The 26,491-nt window shown below is 41.4% G+C and overlaps 1 protein-coding gene across 1 annotated transcript in view; it reads right to left on the bottom strand.

Moving 5' to 3' along the window:
* Positions 1 to 26,491, bottom strand: part of LOC117501418 (cyclic nucleotide-gated cation channel beta-1-like) — a 185,988-nt gene that overhangs the window by 25,882 nt on the left and 133,615 nt on the right. The window contains exons 15-17 of the mRNA XM_034160302.1: positions 18,880 to 18,977; positions 18,611 to 18,694; positions 6,956 to 7,074 (exon numbers count right to left, since the gene is read on the bottom strand). Of these exons, the coding sequence (XP_034016193.1) occupies positions 6,956 to 7,074; positions 18,611 to 18,694; positions 18,880 to 18,977 (301 nt within the window). The remainder of the gene's footprint in view (positions 1 to 6,955; positions 7,075 to 18,610; positions 18,695 to 18,879; positions 18,978 to 26,491) is intronic.

Here is a 26,491-nt window from a genome sequence, read left to right as displayed (position 1 = left end):
AAGAGGCAGAGCTGAAGATGTTGAGATTCTCTTTGGGAGTGACAAGAATGGACAAGATTAGAATGAACATATCAGAGGGACAGCTCAGGTGGGATGGTTTGGAGACAAAGTCCGAGAGGTGAGACTGAGATGGTTTGGACATGTGCAGAGAAGGGACCCAGGGTATATAGGGAGAAGGATGCTGAGGATGGAGCCACCAGGCAGGAGGAGAAGAGGGAGGCCAAAGAGGAGGTTTATGGATGTGCTGAGAGAGGACATGCAGGTGGGTGGAGAGAGACAGAGGAAGACACAGAGGACAGGGTGAGATGGAGACGATTGATCTCCTGTGGCGCCCCCTAATGGGAGCAGTTGAAAGAACAGGAAGAAGAATAGAATAGATGTTTATTGTCAATGCATTTCTGCAATGAAATTCTGGTGGCACTTTCCAAACAGCTATGCACAGAAAACACAGTAGCAACTTTAAAAAACAACAAGCACCTTCACAGGATGGCAAGACCTTCTTAGAAAACCAAAAAAAAAAAAAAGGTGCTTAATCCATTTTATAATAGCCAAGTGGCCTGTGTGTGTGTGTGTGTGTGTGTGTGTGTGTGTGTGTGTGTGTGTGTGTGTGTGTGTGTGTGTGTGTGTGTGTGTGTGTGTGTGTGTGTGTGTGTGTGTGTGTGTGTGTGTGTGTGTGAGAGAGAGAGAGAGCTGACTTGTTGGTTGGTATGTTTATGTATTTTGGTACAAGGATGAACACTGCAAAAATGGAAAGTTAATAGGACAAATATTTTTGGAGAAATTAGCAATTTTAGCTAACCAATAAACAATGGATGTTGGGCTGCAATGCACCATGGGAGTTTGGGGTTTTAAATCTTGTTGTGGTTCAGGTTCATTTCACAGTGTTGTTAGTGTAATTGATTTATTGTGATTTTGTAGTTTTAGTAGGTTTAGTCACTTTAGATAAGTTATACCATGAGTCAGTTCAGTCTCATGTTGCTGACACCATGTGTGAAATATGTATTATGTTTGATCTCCACCCTACATGTGGTAAAGACAAACAGCTGTGCGTGTGCGTGCTTGTACTTCGATCAGCGACAAACAGAGCACAGCTGACATTTGGTATTTGGTGTGTTTATGTATTTTGGGCCAAGGATGAATGCCGCAAAAAACCGAACACTGATAGGACTAATCATTTTGGAGAAGCTATGAATTTTATCTGACGTGACTAATTATATTTTGGACTCACACGCCTTTCCAGCAGGGGGCAGTAAATCATCTTTATATTGAAAGCGTGAGTATAAGTGCATATATTAAAAATACATGGACGATACAAGAAAGTGAAAACACTTATTTCCATTGTGGCCCATTTAAAAATCTAATGGCAAAATAGAAGTAATAATAAAATAAAAATGATAATGATAATAATAATAATAGTGTCTATATGATAACAACAACATAAACAATTTATAAATGCATTAAGACAGTAAATTAACATTAAAAATTACATAATTAACATGAAATAAAAGGGTTGAGTTCCTCTTCTAAAAACTGTTGAGGTCTCAGGTTCTAAAAGCATTCTGGACTCACACATCATTCCAACTCATTGCTTAATTTATTACCACCCTGGAAAAATGTCAGCTACCTATTTTATAATAGATAATTGGCAAAGCTTCTGGGGAAAACCTGGTCTTGTTAGGAGAGACGGCATCCATCCCACTTTGGATGGAGCAGCTCTCATTTCTAGAAATCTGGCCAATTTTCTTAAATCCTCCAAACCGTGACTATCCAGGGTTGGGACCAGGAAGCAGAGTTGTAGTCTTACACACCTCTCTGCAGCTTCTCTCCCCCTGCCATCCCCTCATTACCCCATCCCCGTAGAGACGGTGCCTGCTCCCAGACCACCAATAACCAGCAAAAATCTATTTAAGCATAAAAATTCAAAAAGAAAAAATAATATAGCACCTTCAACTGCACCACAGACTAAAACAGTTAAATGTGGTCTATTAAACATTAGGTCTCTCTCTTCTAAGTCCCTGTTAGTAAATGATATAATAATTGATCAACATATTGATTTATTCTGCCTTACAGAAACCTGGTTACAGCAGGATGAATATGTTAGTTTAAATGAGTCAACACCCCCGAGTCACAATAATTGTCAGAATGCTCGTAGCACGGGCCGAGGAGGAGGATTAGCAGCAATCTTCCATTCCAGCTTATTAATTAATCAAAAACCCAGACAGAGCTTTAATTCATTTGAAAGCTTGTCTCTTAGTCTTGTCCATCCAAATTGGAAGTCCCAAAAACCAGTTTTATTTGTTATTATCTATCGTCCACCTGGTCGTTACTGTGAGTTTCTCTGTGAATTTTCAGACCTTTTGTCTGACTTAGTGCTTAGCTCAGATAAGATAATTATAGTGGGCGATTTTAACATCCACACAGATGCTGAGAATGACAGCCTCAACACTGCATTTAATCTATTATTAGACTCTATTGGCTTTGCTCAAAAAGTAAATGAGTCCACCCACCACTTTAATCATATCTTAGATCTTGTTCTGACTTATGGTATGGAAATAGAAGACTTAACAGTATTCCCTGAAAACTCCCTTCTGTCTGATCATTTCTTAATAACATTTACATTTACTCTGATGGACTACCCGGCAGTGGGGAATAAGTTTCATTACACTAGAAGTCTTTCAGAAAGCGCTGTAACTAGGTTTAAGGATATGATTCCTTCTTTATGTTCTCTAATGCCATATACCAACACAGTGCAGAGTAGCTACCTAAACTCTGTAAGGGAGATAGAGTATCTCGTCAATAGTTTTACATCCTCATTGAAGACAACTTTGGATGCTGTAGCTCCTCTGAAAAAGAGAGCTTTAAATCAGAAGTGCCTGACTCCGTGGTATAACTCACAAACTCGCAGCTTAAAGCAGATAACCCGTACGTTGGAGAGGAAATGGCGTCTCACTAATTTAGAAGATCTTCACTTAGCCTGGAAAAAGAGTCTGTTGCTCTATAAAAAAGCCCTCCGTAAAGCTAGGACATCTTTCTACTCATCACTAATTGAAGAAAATAAGAACAACCCCAGGTTTCTTTTCAGCACTGTAACCAGGCTGACAAAGAGTCAGAGCTCTATTGAGCTGAGTATTCCATTAACTTTAACTAGTAATGACTTCATGACTTTCTTTGCTAACAAAATTTTAACTATTAGAGAAAAAATTACTCATAACCATCCCAAAGACGTATCGTTATCTTTGGCTGCTTTCAGTGATGCCGGTATTTGGTTAGACTCTTTCTCTCCGATTGTTCTGTCTGAGTTATTTTCATTAGTTACTTCATCCAAACCATCAACATGTTTATTAGACCCCATTCCTACCAGGCTGCTCAAGGAAGCCCTACCATTATTTAATGCTTCGATCTTAAATATGATCAATCTATCTTTGTTAGTTGGCTATGTACCACAGGCTTTTAAGGTGGCAGTAATTAAACCATTACTTAAAAAGCCATCACTTGACCCAGCTATCTTAGCTAATTATAGGCCAATCTCCAACCTTCCTTTTCTCTCAAAAATTCTTGAAAGGGTAGTTGTAAAACAGCTAACTGATCATCTGCAGAGGAATGGTCTATTTGAAGAGTTTCAGTCAGGTTTTAGAATTCATCATAGTACAGAAACAGCATTAGTGAAGGTTACAAATGATCTTCTTATGGCCTCGGACAGTGGACTCATCTCTGTGCTTGTTCTGTTAGACCTCAGTGCTGCTTTTGATACTGTTGACCATAAAATTTTATTACAGAGATTAGAGCATGCCATAGGTATTAAAGGCACTGCGCTGCGGTGGTTTGAATCATATTTGTCTAATAGATTACAATTTGTTCATGTAAATGGGGAATCTTCTTCACAGACTAAAGTTAATTATGGAGTTCCACAAGGTTCTGTGCTAGGACCAATTTTATTCACTTTATACATGCTTCCCTTAGGCAGTATTAGACGGTATTGCTTAAATTTTCATTGTTACGCAGATGATACCCAGCTTTATCTATCCATGAAGCCAGAGGACACACACCAATTAGTTAAACTGCAGGATTGTCTTACAGACATAAAGACATGGATGACCTCTAATTTCCTGCTTTTAAACTCAGATAAAACTGAAGTTATTGTACTTGGCCCCACAAATCTTAGAAACATGGTGTCTAACCAGATCCTTACTCTGGATGGCATTACCCTGACCTCTAGAAATACTGTGAGAAATCTTGGAGTCATTTTTGATCAGGATATGTCATTCAAAGCGCATATTAAACAAATATGTAGGATTGCTTTTTTGCATTTACGCAATATCTCTAAAATCAGAAAGGTCTTGTCTGAGTGATGCTGAAAAACTAATTCATGCATTTATTTCCTCTAGGCTGGACTGTTGTAATTCATTATTATCAGGTTGTCCTAAAAGTTCCCTAAAAAGCCTTCAGTTAATTCAAAATGCTGCAGCTAGAGTACTGACGGGGACTAGAAGGAGAGAGCATATCTCACCCATATTGGCCTCTCTTCATTGGCTTCCTGTTAATTCTAGAATAGAATTTAAAATTCTTCTTCTTACTTATAAGGTTTTTAATAATCAGGTCCCATCTTATCTTAGGGACCTCGTAGTACCATATCACCCCAATAGAGCGCTTCGCTCTCAGACTGCAGGCTTACTTGTAGTTCCTAGGGTTTGTAAGAGTAGAATGGGAGGCAGAGCCTTCAGCTTTCAGGCTCCTCTCCTGTGGAACCAGCTCCCAATTCAGATCAGGGAGACAGACACCCTCTCTACTTTTAAGATTAGGCTTAAAACTTTCCTTTTTGCTAAAGCTTATAGTTAGGGCTGGATCAGGTGACCCTGAACCATCCCTTAGTTATGCTGCTATAGACGTAGACTGCTGGGGGGTTCCCATGATGCACTGTTTCTTTCTCTTTTTGCTCTGTATGCACCACTCTGCATTTAATCATTAGTGATCGATCTCTGCTCCCCTCCACAGCATGTCTTTTTCCTGGTTCTCTCCCTCAGCCCCAACCAGTCCCAGCAGAAGACTGCCCCTCCCTGAGCCTGGTTCTGCTGGAGGTTTCTTCCTGTTAAAAGGGAGTTTTTCCTTCCCACTGTAGCCAAGTGCTTGCTCACAGGGGGTCGTTTTGACCGTTGGGGTTTTACATAATTATTGTATGGCCTTGCCTTACAATATAAAGCGCCTTGGGGCAACTGTTTGTTGTGATTTGGCGCTATATAAAAAAATTGATTGATTGATTGATTGATTATAAACACGACCCAATCTAAAGCCCGTGGATCCCCACAGAGAACATGCTAGTAAATTTTTAAGGTGCTTAATGCTCAGTGAAATAGGATAGTTTTAGAGATGTAAACAGATTGTTTTATTTATTGCGCATGAATGTCTGTGTTTGTGTTTGTGGGAGGGGGATGGGGTGGGGTGATGGAGCTGTTCCTTAGCCTATTTGTCTGTGCCCTTATAGTGCGGTACCTGTTCCCTGAGGGCAGAAGAGCAAACAGGGAATGTCTTGGGTGGCCGTTGTCCGTGCAGATGGCCCATGCTTTCCTCTGCAAGCACTCAACTTACACAGAGTCTACGTCCAGGAGATAGGCTCCCACAATCCTTCGTGCTGTCTTCACCACCCGGGACAGATGTTTTCTGTCCTCTGCCGTGCAGCTGCTGTACTATACTGTGCAGAGGATGATCTTGACGGTGCTTCTGTAGAAGTTCCTGAGTAGCTGTGGAGCCAGACCAGCCTGCTTCCACTTACTCAGGAAGAACATGCTCTGCTGGGCTTTTCTCACCAGGTTGTGGGTATGTAATGTTCATGTCAGATCCTTGAAAATGTGCGTGCCAAGGAACCTGATTGAGTCCACCCTCTCCACTTGTGAAACTCTCCTGGTCCTCCTGAAGTATATGATGACCTCCTTGGTTTTGGTGGTATTGAGGACCACGTAATTTTCTGCACATCACTATTTTAGGTGTCTGACCTCCTCCCTATACCAGATCTCATTGTTGTCCCTGACCACCATAGTGCAAACTTTATCAGGGTGTTGGAAGAGTGAGTGGGGACACAGTCCTGGGTGGAGAGTGAAGCGTGCCGGACTGAGCACACACCCCTGTGGTGTGCCTGTGTTCATGGTTATGGTGCCAGATATCAGGTTCCCCATCCTGACATTCTGAGGTAGATGGTCAGAAAATTCATAATCCATGAACAGAGTGAGGTGGAGAGTCTGAGGTTGGTGAGTTTTTATGGGGGATTACAGTATTAAATGCCCTGCTAAAATCTGTAAAGAACATCCTGACATCTGTTCCGTTCGCCCGGTGTGCAAACTGATAGCTGTCCAGGTCTGCAGGGACACTGTTTTTCATGTGTGTTAACACCATCCTCTCAAAACACTTCATAATGACCAGGGTGAGGGCACCTTGTCTCCTCTTATAACCGACTACACTAGATATGTTTAGATGGAAATATGTACTATAGATATACAGTAAGTGGATTCTGTGACACTGAGCTAATATTGCTGTGTCCACGCTGGACATAAGCATTGCGACTAGGCCGTCCCACTTTAAAGGCTCCGACGTGTGCAGCCTTCTTTTCCCTGAAAATGAAGGATACAACAGGTGTATCCCTCACCGCCCAAACAACCCATGAGTCACTGTGATTTATTTTTCAAAGCAAAACAGTTAGTAAAAAAGACAAAAACATACTTTTAGGCTTCGTATGTAAATAAGTAATGTTCATACATGAAGCATAAATAAGCACTGAAAATGACTACTACTGTCTACGCCCACTATGCTAGCTTGTCGCGAGCTGAACTGTCAAAATGCTCCGTGGGCTAAACTGTCTCATTTCAGAACAAACAGTTCACTTCTTGACTCTGAAATCTGAGAAAACTGTACCCGTATGTCCATTGTAGTTTTTAAGTAGTTTATCAAGACAACATGAAGCGACTACCTGATCTCTCCGAACACAGAGCCAGCTCTGATGGTGACGAACACGGTCTGCAGGTCAGGACCGCCAACCACCTGAACCTCACCCTGCTTGATGATGTACATCTCCCTGCCGATCTCCCCCTAAAACAAACAGTTACCAGTTAAAGACCAACTGCTTTTCTGGCCCTTTCATGAGGATTAGTTCAGTAGAGGATCTTGCAAAGTAAAACCCCTGAATACACAAGTCATTAAATTTGATGACTGACCCCTTGAATACGTAAATGTTTTCAGCATCTTGTTTTTCTAAGTTCAGACACAGATTGAAGATTAGATAAATTTTGAATCACATTGTCCTGGGAATATCTGGGACTGTAGGTGGTCCTCCACTTTCCAGATAACTTAATTGACGGCAGTGCCGGGACTGCATCCACTGTAAAAACCTTTGTAGAGTTTGATATCGGAAAAGAAAATCTCAGTGGTTGTAACTCTGCTGCTGCCTCCCATCATGCCTTAGGGCCCCTTCACACATAGTACGAATAAGTATAAATCAGGGCAAATCACGGCGGAAGAGCTTGTATGACTGAACCTCGAAAACATCGAGCCGACTGGCATGACCCACTGCAACGGTTTCATGCACGCAACGGTGTCGTGCGTGAACATGCACGAAACTGTCACAGCGGGAACACAGTGTGAGTAGCTGAAGCATGTGTAACCACATCGCGCAGCTGCTGTGAAAAGACAAATACATGCCACCCCCGGGATTCGAACCTGCAATTTACAAAAGCTCCGACTGCCAGCCAGAAACTTTAACACAGCGCTACCATCACTGGCCTGTAAATGGTGTGTAAAAATGCCTGAAATCAACAAGGACATGGACGAGGTGAGCTGTAAGAAGAACACAAATAGATGGCTTACTAATTATTAACAAAATATGTAATGCCTGTATAAAAAATTTGATAAATGATTTAATTTTCGATAAACCATTTAAGAAAAGTTGATCATTAATAGTTCATCATTTACAAATGTAAAATCAGACACTATTCATTAGTGATAAAATACTTTACAAATCATATTTTTATTGCCTTTACATTTTTTCCTCACAAATTATTAAGCCTTTACTAAGCATTAAAAAACCATTAGTTGATGTTCAATGTATCAGTTATAACATTTGTAGATTGCATTAACTACTTTTCCTTATTCCTCAATACTTTATGTATCATTTGTTAATAATGTACAAAGCTCAAGTCTCTTTCCCTATCACTATAAGTATGCAGTTTTAAAGACTTTATCTATGTATGAATTTGTTTTTGTCAGGCATGGTGGCGGCGTGGCTCATAACAGGTGGACACAAATGCAAGTTCTCACCAGGGATAGATAAAGTACAAGGTTTAATCATCAAAGTAAGCAGGGAGTCGGTACACAGGTGATCCAGCAGTGAGGCAACGGTAACAGACAGGCGAAAGGTTGAGGCGTGGTTCAACAGACAGGCACAGGTCAAAATACACAGCGAGGAGGCATCAGAGACAAAGGCAAACTCAAGGTCGAGGACAAAGCAAGGTCAAAAATCCAGCAGGCAAAAAACAAGGCAAAGGAGTACTTGAAACTATGGCTGGAGAGTGACATGAAATCAACAATCTGGCAGTGAGTAGTGAGACTGTGAGGACTTAAATAACTGGTGGTGTAATTAGAGAAGAAATGAGAAGCAGGTGTGCAGAAGGTGTTGGAAGGGGGTGTGACTGGGAAAGAAAAGTAAGTGCAAGAGAGAGCAGTGAGGAAAAAGCAAAGTGAACTAGGACAAGATAACTAACTAACTAACTTCTGAGTTCCCCTTCTGGAACAGTGTTGTCATTCGGGTGGTTTGAGCAGGTGCCGGTGACTCGGAAAACGAGTGCGAACTGGAGGTTTCCGGTGGCATGCGCGTTGTCAAGCGCTGGGATGTGGAGATTTTCTCCGGTTCAGGAGGTGGAGGCGAAGTCGAGGATGATTCCTGGGAATGAGTCCAGCTGTGAGTCGAGGAGCGGTGAACATCTTTAGAGTTCCGGCTGATGGTTCGGTCGATATGGGTCCTGTTGATGAGTCAGCAGGAAGCGCTGATGAAAACAGTTGCTCTGCAACTTGTGGCGGATGTGCAGTGAGATGTATGGTGAAAGACTCTGGTGGTGAGAGATCCGCTACAGCATGCTGTGGTGGCGTGATAATCTCTGCAGGTGCTTCATCGTGAGCAGCAGAAATGCAAGCCGGTGTCGGATGCTGTGGTTGAGGTGTGCAGATCATCCGCGGGGTAGGAACTGGGGTGCAACGAGGCGTAGGTGGGGTCGGAGTTGCGTCCGGCTGACGAGCCTGTCCTTCCGACAGATGCGACCCGACTGGCGTTCACTTAAATATGCATCGTGATGCCGGAATAGGTGGCTGGCCGGCCGTAGGTGGAGCTACTACAGGTGACAGCTGAGACTCAGATGCTGACAAACCAGGAAGTAAGACAGCTGCATCTGAGAGGATGATGAAAGGAGGCGGCGTTGAGCATGCCTCACGTAAATCAGATTCAAACAGAAAATCCATTGGATCTTCAATATATGGAGGGATTTGACCTTGCAAAAACTGGGATTTAATGTTTAATAACTCTGGATAGTCAGACACAATTTCTGGCTCAGCCTGCAGAATGCGCTCTAAAGCCTCAAAAATTTGCTGTCTGTGCCCCTCATCAGAACAGTCCAAAAATTCAAAAAATAGGTCCTGAATACTGAAAAACACTCTGGCAGTGGACTGGAGCGCCTGTGCTTCAGTTTCTGATGACGTGTCCTCGTCATCATCCTCATCAATATCTTCCCACTCAGAGTCGCTGTCTGACAGCAGGAGGCTGGATGGCAGGTGTTGGTTGGGTTGGTCGATCCAGGCTGGGAGTTTTACCGCAGAAAACCAATCATCCAAATCTTCCAGTCCAGGAAAAAATTGGTATAGCCACGAATTTGCCTCAATAAGGTTCCAGGCTTGATCCAGATAATCAGACTTCCTCTTCGGTGTGAAACAGGAGTGAAAATTGTTGTGGAGGGATTTGATATCAGAAAAAATGTCTATGATGGCGGCACAATCTGCGGCTGTGACAGCAGGAAGAGAATTCGCTGTGTCCATGTATGGCCAGATTGTAACAGGTGGACACAAATGCAAGTTCTCACCAGGGATGGAGAAAGTACAAGGTTTAATCATCAAAGTAAGCAGGGAGTCGGTACACAGGTGATCCAGCAGTGAGGCAGCGGTAACAGACAGGTGAAAGGCTGAGGCGTGGTTCAACAGACAGGCACAGGTCAAAATACACAGCGAAGAGGCAATTAGAGACAAAGGCAAACTGAAGGTCGAGGACAAAGCAAGATCAAAAATCCGGCAGGCAAAAAACAAGGCAAAGGAGTACTTGAAACTATGGCTGGAGAGTGACATGAAATCAACAATCTGGCAGTGAGTAGTGAGACTGTGAGGGCTTAAATAACTGGTGGTGTAATTAGAGGAGAAATGAGAAGCAGGTGTGCAGAAGGTGTTGGAAGGGGATGTGACTGGGAAAGACAAAAGTAAGTGCAAGAGAGAGCAGTGAGGCAAAAGCAAAGTGAACTAGGGCAAGATAACTAAGTGGCTGAACACCAATGGTGCAAAGCAAGTAAAGTAAGTGGAAAAAAACTAACAGTGTATAACGTGACTTGTTCCAGACAAGCAATAATGTGTGAGCAAAACAAAAGGGGAAACCAAACTAGGAAATAATGTGACTAATCCAAATAGCAGGAAACATGAAGATCTATGATTATAATAGAAACTAGAACAGGGGCAGATACAGATTATAAACTGAGCAGAAAATAACTGACATGAAACAAAACCGGTAACCACAAAATACAACACAAAATAGATGATAAACCAAGAATAAATAAACATAGTGACTACAGAATGATGCAATAAATAAAAGATAACAAACAGAAAATGGAATAAATAACAAATGGAACATGATATGACAAGAAACACTGAAGGTGAATAATAACCAAAACCTGTGACTAAAGCATAATACAAGAAATGTGATAACCAGAACTAGACTTATAGGACCAGGAGGGAACAACCAATAACCAACTACAGCATAAAAGAAAACCAAAGAAAGAATCCGTGATGAAAGTGTAACATAAAGAAAAGCAATGAATAACTGAATGACTGCAAACAAAATAAGGTAACGAAAGAAACGAGTGACTAAATAGCAAACAAAGCAATAAACAGAATCAAACAGACTAACATGGTAAAGTATAAACTAATGAAATGTAAAACCAGAGACTCAAAGAGGAAACAAGGCAATGAACGAAAATCTAGCCCCTGAGCCGGGACTGGGCATGACAGTTTTATAACTCATTTGTATATGCTTAATATATATTTTAATCACAATCTCAAACAGTTGATCCATTCACTTTTATATGACCCCGAACATACCGGACCGGCCGAATGGACAACATCAACGCATTAGTAAATTTAAAAAAGCTATTATAAAGCTTTACAAGCTGTTAGTAAAATATTTGGTGTGAGCTTAACTAAAGTGAAGGTTAAATTTGCATTCTAACTCATTTGTAGATGCTATTTATATGTGTTATACTTAACACATTTTGTTTTGAGGAATTGGTACGGCGGTATTAGACGAGGAGTGCAGGTTCATTCGTCGCGAAATGTTAAAGTATTCGGTTAGGAGGTGGTGTTGATTTACAAGTAATTGCGACGCCATTAGTTGCTAACTAATAGCTAAACGTGGATTCAGAATGGGTCGCCATTAGCCGCTAAGCAATAGTGGTTAATTGGCTAACTGGTATTAAAAAACTAATAAGGTTTTTACATCTGACGATAAAAATTCGCATCAATCAAGCGGGCAGCCTCTTAGACTGAAACACGGTGTCCGCTTGATGATTTTCAACTTTAGAATACATTAAGCAGTTAGATTTGGTACGACAACAGTTAGCCAATGCAGCTTTAGCCTAGCTTTCACTAACACTTACGCACATAGCCGATTAACTATCATTTTCAGTGAGGTGTCCGCTGGAAGTGTGCGTGAGAATGCCAGTGATTAAGCAACATTAGTCCATACGTTCCGAAAAATGGTTAAAACCAGTTTTTTTTTATTTTAATCTTTCCCCTCGGACATTGGCCGGGACTGAGTCATCAATAAGAACAGAAACAGCAAGTAGAGATGGGCGGATCAATCCTAATATCGATACCAACACTGGTATTGATATTGAACGATCCTTGTGTAAAAAGATCGATACTCAAGCTTTTTTCTCTCCTGCACACACTGATTGCTACGCACGCAGATTCATCAAAGTCTACTCTCTGTCTGTAAGAGCAGCGCTGCGCTGTGTCACACAACACGGAGCAACGCACCCTTGTATTGTGGTTTGTCAGCCCTCTACCTCAGGAGATTTTAAGTTGTGTTGAGTGATATTTTTTTTTTTTTTTAAATGTTGATTGTGATAATAAAGTATTTTGTTGTCACGTACAATGTTTGGCGAAATTCTGTCCTAGGTCTTTTGGATCCTTTGGCTCTATGAAGCTTAAATATGAAAAAGTATCAGTATCGGTATCGATATTGGTGAAACTGGGCCTGTATTTATTTGGTATCGGATTAATACCAAAATTCCCGGTATCGCCCACCTCTAACAGCAAGTGTCGTAGGACATCTTCCTCGCCATTTTAATTTGTTGAACAATTGTGTGAGCTGCTGCCATCTGTCGGCGATATAGTATCATCTGCACTTGGTGTTGCAGCCGTTTGTCGGCGAGGTAAATAAAATCACATCTTATTTGGTTTGAAAAAAACAATAGGTTTATATCCCTTGAAACGATTGGGTGCTTAAAATTAAGAAATTAAATTAATAAAACATAAAATAAATAAACGATTGGGTGCTAAAAATTAAAATTAAGAAATTGAATAAAATAAAATAAAAATAAGGACTAATAAATAAATAAATAAATAAATGAAATTAATATTAATAATAATAATAAAAAAATAAAAAAGATGGCACTGGGAAAAAGCTCAATTTGAGGACCTCCTTAACCGGAGGTACGGTATTTAAAAGAGCTAAAAAGGAAAAGAGGAAAGAATTAGAGAGCAGAGAGCAGGTAACAGCTAAAAGAACAGAAGAGGAATGTGATGAACAAATAATAGGTGCAGAGAGAAGTCATTACTGTGGGATTCTTAAATGGTTTATAGAGAATTAAAAATCATTTATAAATGTTTTATAAAGACATTACATATTTTGTTATTAATGCTTATTAAACCATCTATTTATGTTCTTATCAATGAGCTAATATAAAAGAATGCTTAATAATTTGTGAGGAAAAAATGTAAATACAATAAAAACATGATTTGTAAAGTATTTTTATTACTAATGAACAGTGGTGGGCACAGATAACCAAAAAATTAACTTCAATAACAGATAATCAGATAACTGAAAAGTTATCTTCGATAAAGTTAAAACAATAAACCACCCAAAAATGTATTGGAAGTTACAGATAACGATAACAGATAAATTCCAGTATTGTCTCCTGTACACTTACAAGTACTAAACAAGCTGATTTTGAGTTTTAACACAACGGTCAGTTTTGGAAGCATCAAAAGCAACAGCAGACCCAAACAATGAGTCAGCACTTCTGTCCTTCAGCGTCCTGGCCCCTGCTAGAAGCTTCTATTTACTACATCGCTTCTAGCACAGAAGCAACTGAAAGGAGCCGCAAAGCTCAACTCTGTCCTCAATCACAATGCTGCCGTCAGGCCAAGGTCATGGAAAATAATGTTATGGTTTGAGTTATGGAACTAATGTCAATTCTGTCATTTGTGCAAAGTTAAGATATAACATTAGTTACTTCATCCAAACCATCAACATGTTTATTAGACCCCATTCCTACCAGGCTGCTCAAGGAAGCCCTACCATTAATTAATGCTTCGATCTTAAATATGATCAATCTATCTTTATTAGTTGGCTATGTACCACAGGCTTTTAAGGTGGCAGTAATTAAACCATTACTTAAAAAGCCATCACTTGACCCAGCTATCTTAGCTAATTATAGGCCAATCTCCAACCTTCCTTTTCTCTCAAAAATTCTTGAAAGGGTAGTTGTAAAACAGCTAACTGATCATCTGCAGAGGAATGGTCTATTTGAAGAGTTTCAGTCAGGTTTTAGAATTCATCATAGTACAGAAACAGCATTAGTGAAGGTTACAAATGACCTTCTTATGGCCTCGGACAGTGGACTCATCTCTGTGCTTGTTCTGTTAGACCTCAGTGCTGCTTTTGATACTGTTGACCATAAAATTTTATTGCAGAGATTAGAGCATGCCATAGGTATTAAAGGCACTGCGCTGCGGTGGTTTGAATCATATTTATCTAATAGATTACAATTTGTTCAGGTAAATGGGGAATCTTCTTCACAGACTAAGGTTAATTATGGAGTTCCACAAGGTTCTGTGCTAGGACCAATTTTATTCACTTTATACATGCTTCCCTTAGGCAGTATTATTAGACAGCATTGCTTAAATTTTCATTGTTACGCAGATGATACCCAGCTTTATCTATCCATGAAGACAGAGGACACACACCAATTAGTTAAACTGCAGGATTGTCTTACAGACATAAAGACATGGATGACCTCTAATTTCCTGCTTTTAAATTCAGATAAAACTGAAGTTATTGTACTTGGCCCCACAAATCTTAGAAATATGGTGTCTAACCAGATCCTTACTCTGGATGGCATTACCCTGACCTCCAGTAATACTGTGAGAAATCTTGGAGTCATTTTTGATCAGGATATGTCCTTCAATGCGCATATTAAAGAAATATGTAGGACTGCTTTTTTGCATTTGCGCAATATCTCTAAAATTAGAAAGGTCTTGTCTCAGAGTGATGCTGAAAAACTAATTCATGCATTTATTTCTTCTAGGCTGGACTATTGTAATTCATTATTATCAGGTTGTCCTAAAAGTTCCCTGAAAAGCCTTCAGTTAATTCAAAATGCTGCAGCTAGAGTACTGACAGGGACTAGAAGGAGAGAGCATATTTCACCCATATTGGCCTCTCTTCATTGGCTCCCTGTTAATTCCAGAATAGAATTTAAAATTCTTCTTCTTACTTATAAGGTTTTGAATAATGAGGTCCCATCTTATCTTAGGGACCTCATAGTACCATATCACCCCAGCAGAGCGCTTCGCTCTCAGACTCCAGGCTTACGAGATCTGTCAGAAAAGTATCGGACCTTTTTATTTTTTTAAAAAACCATATGGATTTGAATCACGTGTGATTGCATCAGCCAAGCTTGAACCTTCGCGCGCATGCGTGAGTTTTTTCACGCCTGTCGGTTGCGTCATTTGCCTGTGAGCAGGCTTTGTGTGAGCAGTGGTCCACCCCTCTCGTCGGATTTTTATTGCGAATAAATGTCTGAACGATTTGGAGCTTTGCTGCATCAATTTTTTCCAGAAACTGTGAGAGACCTCCAGGTGGACACCATTCGGAAAATTCTGTTGGCTTTCAGGGATGATTTTATGGGGATCACACAGATTAAGGAGTGCTCCAGCTGGTTTAAAGATCGCCCACAGCTGCTGAGAGTGCGCTGCGCTCCGAGCGCCGATCGACAGGCTGAATCAACCAGATCATTTCCAACGTGAAGGCTTTGTTGATCCGGGACGTCGTCTGACTTCCACAAAAAAAAGGCAGAAGGCGTGGACATCAGCACTTTTTCGGCACATTCCACTGTTAAAGGAGTTTTTTTCATGGAAAGAAAAGCGGACGGATGCGCCACCGTGCCGTTCATGGCGCGGGACAAAACCACCTCCGTGTTGGTCTCACAGGACGGCTTTGAGATGGCTTTCAGACGGCTGTCGGTGGGTTTTCAGTTGTGTGACTAACCGAGAAATTGTGGATGAGCCTGGTCATGCCAGAACATGTCCTGTGAGGCTTCATCACGGCGTTGCTTTGCGCCATGCGGCTCCACCGCGACGCGCGGAATTCCTGTGGTTTTGTGCCGCGCCATTTGCGGCATGGTGGCGCATTCCTCCACTCCTCTTTCCATGACAAAATCTCCTGTAACAGTGGAATGTGCCGTTCATTTCCAAACTGGACGCTGTGTTTTATCTGGGACATCCTCTGACTAGCACAGGAATTGTGGAAGACGTGGACATCAGCACTTTTTCGGCACATTGACACAGACGTGCGGAGGAATTCCGCGCGTCGTGGTGGAGCTTCATGGCGCAAAGCAACGCCGTGATGAAGCCTCACAGGACATGTTCTGGCATGTCCAGGCTTATGTGTTCAAATAAATAGAACACTGCCATGATCTACTGGTGCCAGTGCGAGTTTTGGCCCTTTTTCAGTTGATTTTTCATTCGTGCGTGAATTTTTTGGATCGCACAGAGTTTCAGGTTAATTGCGCGTCCTGCATCGTTTAGTATACATGGAGTACCGAGCTTCGTTTAACATCTCACGACCACCTCCCGATTGGCGATCGTATGGTCGAATGAAAATCAAACCTGTTTGATATTGTGGTCGGTCGTCGTGAGGGTATCCCTCTGCTGAAGCGCTACAAGTGTCCAACCTCTCACACTGTGCCCAAAGACCACAGACCTGTCTTGTAATGTTTTTGTTTTTTTGTTTTTTGTTTTTAAACTTTGATGCCTCCCATCGAGAGTTTTTGTAAATTAAGTTTGAAAAAAGCTCCTGTTTACATTTTGCTTCTGGAAACACGAGTCCGACGTGTGGTTTTTGAACATACGAGTACAGTGATTGAAAATATCAGCCCAGCTTCAGTTTGAACACTTTTACAGTTTACTGCCATGAACACTACTGGCCAGTAGATGGCAGTAGAGACCTCGAAAACTTGCAAACACAAAATTCCAGATAATCTGTGTTGCTACTTGCTACGTTTAAGATGAGTGGAATTTCATAAAAGCAAACACAATTACAACATCTATAAACCCAGAGAATATATTCACGCTAGTTTTAGGCACTAGAATTTAATGCTGTTGTCCTGATCAGAGTGTCTGAAATGCATTTCTGCTGTTGTGAACGTACTGAGATTACCTTATCACCCATAATGCACATGGACACAGCATGCCCACACTAAAACCTTAAAAATGAGTGTATTACTTTAAAACTAAAACATATATCTGATATTTTCACTTTAAAAAACTTCAGAAGTGACGTTATCCATCCATCCATCCATCCATTTTCTTCCACTTTATCTGGAGTCGGGTCGCGGGGGCAGCAGCTCAAGCAAAGCTGCCCAGACCTCCGGATCCACACACACCTCGCCCAGCTCCTCCGGGGGAACCCCAAGGCGTTCCCCAGCCAGCCGAGAGACGTGGTCCGTCCAGCGTGTCCTGGGTGTTCCCTCCCGATGGGACGTGCCCGGAACACCTCTCCAGCGAGGCGTCCAGGGGGCATCCGGAAAAGAGCCACCTCAACTGGCTCCTTTCGATGTGGAGGAGTTAATTTAAATAACTTGTCCAAAATAAGTTTGGTTAAAATTTGAACCATAAGTTAAAAATGTATGCATCTGGATGACTTGGGTGATATTGGCCATGTATCAGAATGGGGTTAAAAGAAATTTTTTTTTTTTTTTTTGTGACCACCTCTCCTTTGCCTGCAGAGGATAGAGCGGTTTCTTCTAGAAGCAGCTCTCCTCTGTTTGCAGAGGGCAGAACTACACATCTGTTCACTTTTGTTTACCACGTTAATGGTCTAAATATTATTGGACAAAAATTTATTGGAAGATGTGCCCACCACTGCTAATGAATAGTGTCTGATTTCACATTTGTAAATGGTAAACTATTAATGATCAACTTTTCTTGAATGGTTTATAGAGAATTAAAAAATATATTTATAAATGTTTTATAAAGACATTACATATTTTGTTATTAATAATTATTAAGCCATCTATTTATGTTCTTACCAATGAGTAGCTAATAAAAAGAATGCTTTGTAAATGTTTTCCAAGTAGTTACTTTAGCATTTACTTACACTTTATAAATGCTCTATGCTTAATAGCACGCAGTTAATATAAAGTGTTACCGAAAGATATTTCATGTATTTCTACATAAGGACAGCAGGCAGAGACACGCACCTCATGGAGGAATGTTGTAAGTTCATGTCCTTCAAAACACGGTACGTGTCCTCCAGCTGGGATGTCCAGAAGCAGAGATCACAACAGCAGCGGCTGTGAGCAGACACGCTCCCCTGTCCGTTCAGCGCCCAGACCAATGTGTCACTCTGTGTGTTATGTGGTCATTCATTTTTGTTATTTGTTATGTAACTGCGCATATAGGTATTGTTGTAATTATTTATATAATTGTCGTGGCAGTGGTTTCTGTGTTTCTAATGTGTGCACTGAGCTGTCATCCAGCTGTCAGTGTGCTATGATCAGCTGACAGGCCCCTCCCCGTGCTGTGTGCGCTCAGACCTGGCTGTCCAGCCTTGCTCCCTATGTCAGGACAAGGACAGACTTATAATCAGAATTATGTTGAGTGAAATGGTTTACTGACATTTACAGATTTTGTGCCCAAACGATGAAGGTTACACTCCGGTTTCATATAGTGACACTAAGGACTCTGACATCAGATTGTGCTTGTTCTTATTTGCAAATTTAGGCATCATCTTTGGTTTCATATTCTGGATTTCATTTACCTTTTTGCAGACAAAGTCTCCAGGCAGGTAGACAACAGATTTGAGTCTCGTCAGCATGTCGAACACCATCTGTCTGTCACAGCCCTGACACGGAAAGAAAGACTTTTAAATTTGTTATGTATTTGCCAGTCTGATTGAAAGACAAAATTAGTTTTATAAAATCCACATGGAGTTTTTCCACCACGTTTCCAAGCAAATTAAATTCCTCTGAATTACTGCTATAAGTTTTATTGATGAGTAAGCAAATTACAAATGTCTGTCTTTCTGACCTGAAACAGGGCAACTTTGCTGACGATGGCATAGTTGACATCCACAGCAATGTCCAGTCTCATTTTAGCAGGCAGCTGCACCAGCAGCTCCTGTTCATCTGCAGAGAAAAGAAGATTCCTCAGACACTGTAGGGACATAAGGTCCTGGAGCTGTAAGTTGCTCCCTTTGTAGAGTTGAGTGTCTGGCATAGCTGCACACTGACATCGGTGTGTGAGTGTGTGCATGAATGGATGAATGTAGAGCGCTTTGACTTGGTAGCCCTACACCAAACCAGGTTGGTAACTAAAAGGCCCGTTCAATTATCACGGACCAGAGCCAACCCTTGGCTCGCTGGTTTCACTTGCTCCCGCTGGGGTGTAGGTATGCCCTGCCAAAGTGCAGGACTAACAGGTATAAGTTTTCCTTTGTTCCTGCTGCCATTTCCCTGCTAAATAAGTGATCTGACATGTCTTTTTGCTGTATTTATTACTGTCGTTATCTGTATGATTGTGGCAGTGACTATCTCATTGCTGGCTGCACAAACATTTCCCCACGGGGAATTAAAGATTTTTGACCTTGACCTTAGCTTTGAGCATCTGTTTCAGATGGTAAAGCACTGTAGCCCTCTTTCAGTGCCTTGCAAAAGTACTCTGCCTATTGGTATTTCACACATTTAAATTTGTTTATGCCATTTCAAATACAAATGTTGTGTGTTGGAGGGTTTGGCTGGACATTTCGGTGTTGTTTTCTTTTCTTTGCTCTCCAGGTGGTATGCAAACTGGGTTTTTTCTGTGGAGAAGGTGCTGGCAGAAGAGTCCTTCACCCTCATCAGCATTATTGGCTGCACTTGTGGAGGATGTTCACGTGCAGGCCTAATCAATCAATCAATCAATCAATCAATTTTTTTATATAGCGCCAAATCACAACAAACAGTTGCCCCAAGGCGCTTTATATTGTAAGGCAAGGCCATACAATAATTATGTAAAACCCCAACGGTCAAAACGACCCCCTGTGAGCAAGCACTTGGCTACAGTGGGAAGGAAAAAATGACTTGCAGCACCTGTGGATGATGCTCACGTGCAAACTTAAAGACTTTCAGCTGAAGCAGATAATGAGATGGCATTCTGCATTTAAGCCATGAGTGATTCGAGCAGAATTGCCGGGAACTCGACCTTGTGACGTTCGTTTGTGAGACGCTGAGGACCGCGCCTGGGTTTGACACATCGTGCCTGTGAAGGAGGACGGGTGAGGGACACATGCTGTCAGCACACATCAGAGGTGATGATTGTCTGAATAAGTGTTAACAGTAATTTGGTATTTTGTTACGCAGTATATTTGAACACTGATGAGAATTGTGCAGCTCGCTTCTCACTGCCGTGGCGTACGGACTGATGATCCTCCACCTGTTGTGAGAAGCTGCTCATTTACATAAAGCTTAAATTCAGACCTGAATGTGTTGCTGATAGTGTGTGCCTTTGAAGGATATTTGTTGTGGCTATTGACTTACCTCACCTCATCCTTCACAGAGTCAGTTTGTCGTATCCACCTGGGGGGTGTTCGGCAGTGAGTCTGGGTCCAGAAGCGTCGGGCTTCGATCCATTTGGGCGCTGGAGAGCGCGCCGCCCTTCACCTCGCCAGACAACCGCACATTTATGTTGTACACAAATTATTGCAGAGAAGGGAAATAAATTTGTTTTGTTTTTGGAACCGCTTTCTGGTTATTTAGCGCTGGGTTCAGTCAGACGCTGGTCCGCTCCTCAACCCGCGTCTGCACATAACAACAAAAAGTTAATCAGGCTCCTCAATATTTTTAAAAATGCTAAAATTTTCTTTAAACTCAAACTGAAAGCAAATCTTCACAACTTAACATAAATTAATTAAAAACATAAAAGCCTAGATGATGGGTTGCACAACTAATGGGTCCCTTTGGTACGATACGATACGATACGATACACTTTATTGTCCCCTCAGGGAAATTTGTCTTGGACTCATGCTAGGTGCCTTACAAGAAAAGAGAAAACAAACAATACAGATAAAAACACAACCACATCCATAACAAATTAACATGACAGGAGTCAGGAGAAACACCATAAATATTGCATAATTCCAATTTTAAACATTATTGTTTAACAATTTAATAGACATGGGGACGAATGAATTTTTAAATCTATTCAGTCTACTCCGAGGAACTCTGTACCTTCTCCCAGAAGGAAGGAGAGTGTACTCTGCGTGAAGAACATGAACTGAATCCATCAGTATCCTCTGAGCTGCTTTCAGATACCCTGTCCTCTGTATCTTCCTCTGTCTCACCACCCACCTGCATGTCCTCCCTCAGCACATCCATAAACCTCCTCTTTGGCCTCCCTCTTCTCCTCCTGCCTGGTGGCTCCATCCTCAGCATCCTTCTCCCTATATACCCTGGGTCCCTCCTCTGCACATGTCCAAACCATCTCAGTCTCACTTCTCTGACTTTGTCTCCAAACCATACCACCTGAGCTGTCCCTCTGATATGTTCATTCCTAATCCTGTCCATTCTCGTCACTCCCAAAGAGAATCTCAACATCTTCAGCTCTGCCTCCTGTCTTTTCGTTAGTGCCACAGTCTCTAAGCTATCCAACATAGCTGGTTTCACTACTGTCTTGTAGACTTTCCCCTTCACTCTTGCTGATATTCTTCAGTCACAAATCACTCCTGTCACCTTTCTCCACCCACTCCACCCTGCCTGCACTCTCTTCTTCACCTCTTTACCACACTCTCCATTATTTTGGACAGTTGACCCCAAATATTTAAACTCTACTTTCACCACTTCTACTCCTTGTAACTGCACTATTCCACTGGGCTCCCTCTCATTCACACACATGTACTCAGTCTTGCTTCTACTGACTTTCATTCCCCTTCTCTCCAAAGCATATCTCCACCTCTCGAGACTAGACTCAGCTTGCTCTCTACTCTCACTACAGATCACAATGTCATCTGCAAACATCATAGTCCATGGAGACTTCTGTCTGATCTCATCCGTCAACCTGTCCATCACCACTGCAAACCAGAAAGGACTCAGAACTGATCCTTAGTGTAATCCCACCTCCACCTTGAATGAGTCTGTCATTCCTACTGCGGATCTCCCAACCGTCACAGTATTCTTGTACATGTCCTGCACTACCCTAACATACTTCTCTGTCACTCCAAACTTCCTCATACAATACCACAACTCTTCTCTTGGCACCCTTTCATAAGCTTTGTCTAAATCCACAAACAGTGTAACTCCTTCTGGCCTTCTTCATCAGTACTGTCAGAGAAAACATTGCATCTGTAGTGCTCTTTCTCGGCATGAAACCATATTGCTGCTCACAGATCTTCACCTGTTTTCTAAGCCTAGCTTCTACTACTCTTTCCCATATCTTCATGCTGTGGCTGACCAACTTTATGCCTCTGTAGTTACTGCAGCTCTGCACATCACCCTTGTTCTTAAAACAGGAACCAGCACACTTTGTCACCACTCTTCAGGCATCCTTTCATTTTCCAAGATTTTATTAAACAATCTGGTTCGAAACTCCACCTCCATCTCTCCATGCCTCCACTGGAATGTCATCTGGACCAACTGCCTTTCCACTCTTCATCCTCTTCATAACTGCCCTCACTTCTTCCTTACTAATCTCTTGTACTTCCTGGCTTACTCTCACTACATCATCCAACCTTTTCTTGCTCTCATTTTCTTCATTCATCAGCTCCTCAAAATATTCCCTTCACCTACTCAACACACACTCCTCGCATGTCAACACATTACTATGTGCATCTTTTACCACCTTTTCTCCTTGTATTGTTGTCTAGTTTCTTCATTTCTCAGACTAACCCAAAACCTTTTCACCAACCTCTTTCTCCTTATGCTTTCCTGGACCTCTTTGTTCCACCACCAAGTCTTCCTGTCTTCCTTCCACTGCCCAGGTGTCACACCCAGTACCTTTCTGTGTCCCTCATCACATCTGCAATACCTTTCTAGTTGTCCAAAATTGCTTCCAGTGCTTCTCTCACCTACTCACTAAATTTCACACAACAGTCTTCCTCTTTCAGCTTCCACCATCTGATCCTTTGTTGAGCTCTCACTCTCTTCTTCTTCTTCACCTCTAAAGTCACCCTACAAACCACCATCCTATGTTGTCTAACTACACTCTCTCCTACCACCACCTTGCAGTTTCTGGTTTCTTTTAGCTTGCATCTCCTATAAAGAATGTAGTCCACCTGTGTGCACCTTCCTCCACTCTTATATGTTACCCTGTGCTCCTCCCTTTTCCTATAGTAGGTATTCACCACAGCCATTTCCATCCTTTTTGCAAACTCAACTACCATCTGCCCTTCCACATTCCTATCCTTGATAACATATCTACCCATTACTTCCTCATCACCTCTGTTCTCTTCACCAACATGCCCATTGAAGTCCACGCCTATCACCACTCTTTCATGCTTGGGTTCACTGTCCACCACCTCATCTAACACACTCCAGAAATCTTCTTTCTCCTTTGTCTCACAACTTACCTGTGGGGCATATGCACTGATGATATTCATTGTCACCCCTTCAATTTCCAACTTCACACTCATCACCCTGTCAGACACTCGCTTAACCAACAACACTCTTAACATACTCTTCCTTTAAAATGACCCCAACACCATTTCTCTTCCTGTCCTCACCATGGTACAACAACTTGAACCCAACACTGATGCTCCTGCTCTTACTTCCCTTCCACTTGGTCTCTTGCACACACAATACCTTTCTCCTCTCCATCACATCGGCCAGCTCTCTCCCTTTACCAGTCATACTACCTACATTCAAAGTCCCTACTCTCATTTCCACTCTTCTAGGTTTCCTCTTCTCCCGCTGTGGACACGTTCTCCTCCTCTTCTCCTTCTTCACACAGCAGTAACCCAATTTCCACCAGCACCCTGTTGGGCAACAGCACTGGTGGCAGACATTGTTAACCTGGGCCTCAACTGATCTGGTATGGAAATTTGATTTTTTGTCTGCGTGGTTGAGTTGGCTTGTTTTTTTAAATGAATGAATGAATGAATGAATTTATTCAGACACAGATATTGAGCATCGGATCTGTCAACAAAACATCACATCACATTCACCTTTTTTTCCAATACAAAACAAGAGAGAAAGAAGAATATCAACAATAAAATACATGTCTGAAGAAGTGAATCACTTTTACAACCCCCCCCCCCCCCGCAAATCTGTCCTTAAGTGACAAAAACATATTTCAGCTTCCTTCAACAGCTGCTTCAAAGTTTCAGCTGTGAACACTGACATACTTGAAAAAATATATTCTTTAATTTTTTTTAAACTGATTAATTGTTTGGCATTGTTCTTGATTCAAGTTATTTCATGTTTTTACTCCACTTACAGAAACACAAAATCTTTTTAATGTTGTACGAAATTTTTGAACTTGAAAACAATACAAACCTCTCAGATCAATCAATCAATCAGTTTTTTTATATAGCGCCAAATCACAACAAACAGTTGCCCCAAGGCGCTTTATATTGTAAGGCAAGGCCATACAATATATAGATTATATTGATTTTCCCTTTCGATAAACAGACTCTGAATATTTACAGGTAATTGTTTATTTTTAGCTTTAAACAATATCTGAAGAGTTTGAAACTCTATTAAATCCTGAATTTTTAATATTTTTGTTCCAATGAATAATGGATTTGTGTGGTCTCTGTATCCAGCATCACTGATTATTCTTATTGCCCTTTTTTGCAAACTGATTAGTGGTTTTAGAGCAGTTTTGTAATTATTTCCCCAAACCTCAGCACAGTAATTCAAATATGGTAATATTAGTGAACAGTATAAGGTTTTTAGTGATTTTTTTTATCTAACATATATCTTGCTTTATATAAAACTGCCAGACTTTTTGAGACTTTATTTTGTATATGTTTTATAAACTCTTCCAATTTAATTTCTCGTCAATTATGACTCCAAGAATTTTTTTTTCTTTTAGTCTTTCAATTTCAACACCTTGTATTTTAAGTTTGACTTCTTCTGTCTCTTTACAAAAAAACATGATTTTTGTTTTGTTCAGATTTAATGATAATTTATTTTCTCTAAACCACTGTCCTAACTTACCAAATTCTATCTCAATGTGACTGATTAACTCTCTTAAGTTGTGATTTGCACTAAACAAGTTTGTGTCGTCTGCAAATAAGACTGATCTGAAAACATGAGATACATTACACAGGTCATTGATATACACTCAACAAAAATATAAACGCAACACTTTTGGTTTTGCTCCCATTTTGTATGAGATGAACTCAAAGATCTAAAACTTTTTCCACATACACAATATCACCATTTCCCTCAAATATTGTTCACAAACCAGTCTAAATCTGTGATAGTGAGCACTTCTCCTTTGCTGAGATAATCCATCCCACCTCACAGGTGTGCCATATCAAGATGCTGATTAGACACCATGATTAGTGCACAGGTGTGCCTTAGACTGCCCACAATAAAAGGCCACTCTGAAAGGTGCAGTTTTGTTTTATTGGGGGGGATACCAGTCAGTATCTGGTGTGACCACCATTTGCCTCATGCAGTGCAACACATCTCCTTCGCATAGAGTTGATCAAGTTGTCAATTGTGGCCTGTGGAATGTTGGTCCACTCCTCTTCAATGGCTGTGCGAAGTTGCGACGACGAACTGGAGTCAGGTCGAGACCCCGATGAGGACGACGAGCATGCAGATGAGCTTCCCTGAGACGGTTTCTGACAGTTTGTGCAGAAATTCTTTGGTTATGCAAACCGATTGTTTCAGCAGCTGTCCGAGTGGCTGGTCTCAGACGATCTTGGAGGTGAACATGCTGGATGTGGAGGTCCTGGGCTGGTGTGGTTACACGTGGTCTGCGGTTGTGAGGCTGGTTGGATGTACTGTCAAATTCTCTGAAACGCCTTTGGAGACGGCTTATGGTAGAGAAATGAACATTCAATACACGAGCAACAGCTCTGGTTGACATTCCTGCTGTCAGCATGCCAAGTGCACGCTCCCTCAAATCTTGCGACATCTGTGGCATTGTGCTGTGTGATAAAACTGCACCTTTCAGAGTGGCCTTTTATTGTGGGCAGTCTAAGGCACACCTGTGCACTAATCATGGTGTCTAATCAGCATCTTGATATGGCACACCTGTGAGGTGGGATGGATTATCTCTGCAAAGGAGAAGTGCTCACTATTACAGATTTAGACTGGTTTGTGAACAATATTTGAGGGAAATGGTGATATTGTGTATGTGGAGAAAGTTTTAGGTCTTTGAGTTCATCTCATACAAAATGGGAGCAAAACCAAAAGTGTTGCGTTTATATTTTTGTTGAGTATATAAGATAAATAACTTGGGGCCCAATACTGCCCCCTGTGGGATACCGCACACCATGTCCACACGCGAAGATCAGAGATCATCCAGCTTCACAAACTGTTTCCTATTTCCTAAGTAGTTCCTTACCCATTGTAATGCCACCCCCTTATCCCATACCTCTCTAACTTATCCAAAAATATATCATGATTTATGGTGTCAAATGCTTTTTTATATCCAAAAACAGCCATACAGTATTTTCTTTTCATCAATGCAATGTGTTATTTCTTCAATAGAA

The sequence above is a fragment of the Thalassophryne amazonica genome, chromosome 2 (assembly GCF_902500255.1).
Source record: "Thalassophryne amazonica chromosome 2, fThaAma1.1, whole genome shotgun sequence".
Taxonomy (NCBI): domain Eukaryota; kingdom Metazoa; phylum Chordata; class Actinopteri; order Batrachoidiformes; family Batrachoididae; genus Thalassophryne; species Thalassophryne amazonica.
Note: the sequence above shows the minus strand (reverse complement) of the source record. Positions and strands in the feature narration are given on the sequence as shown.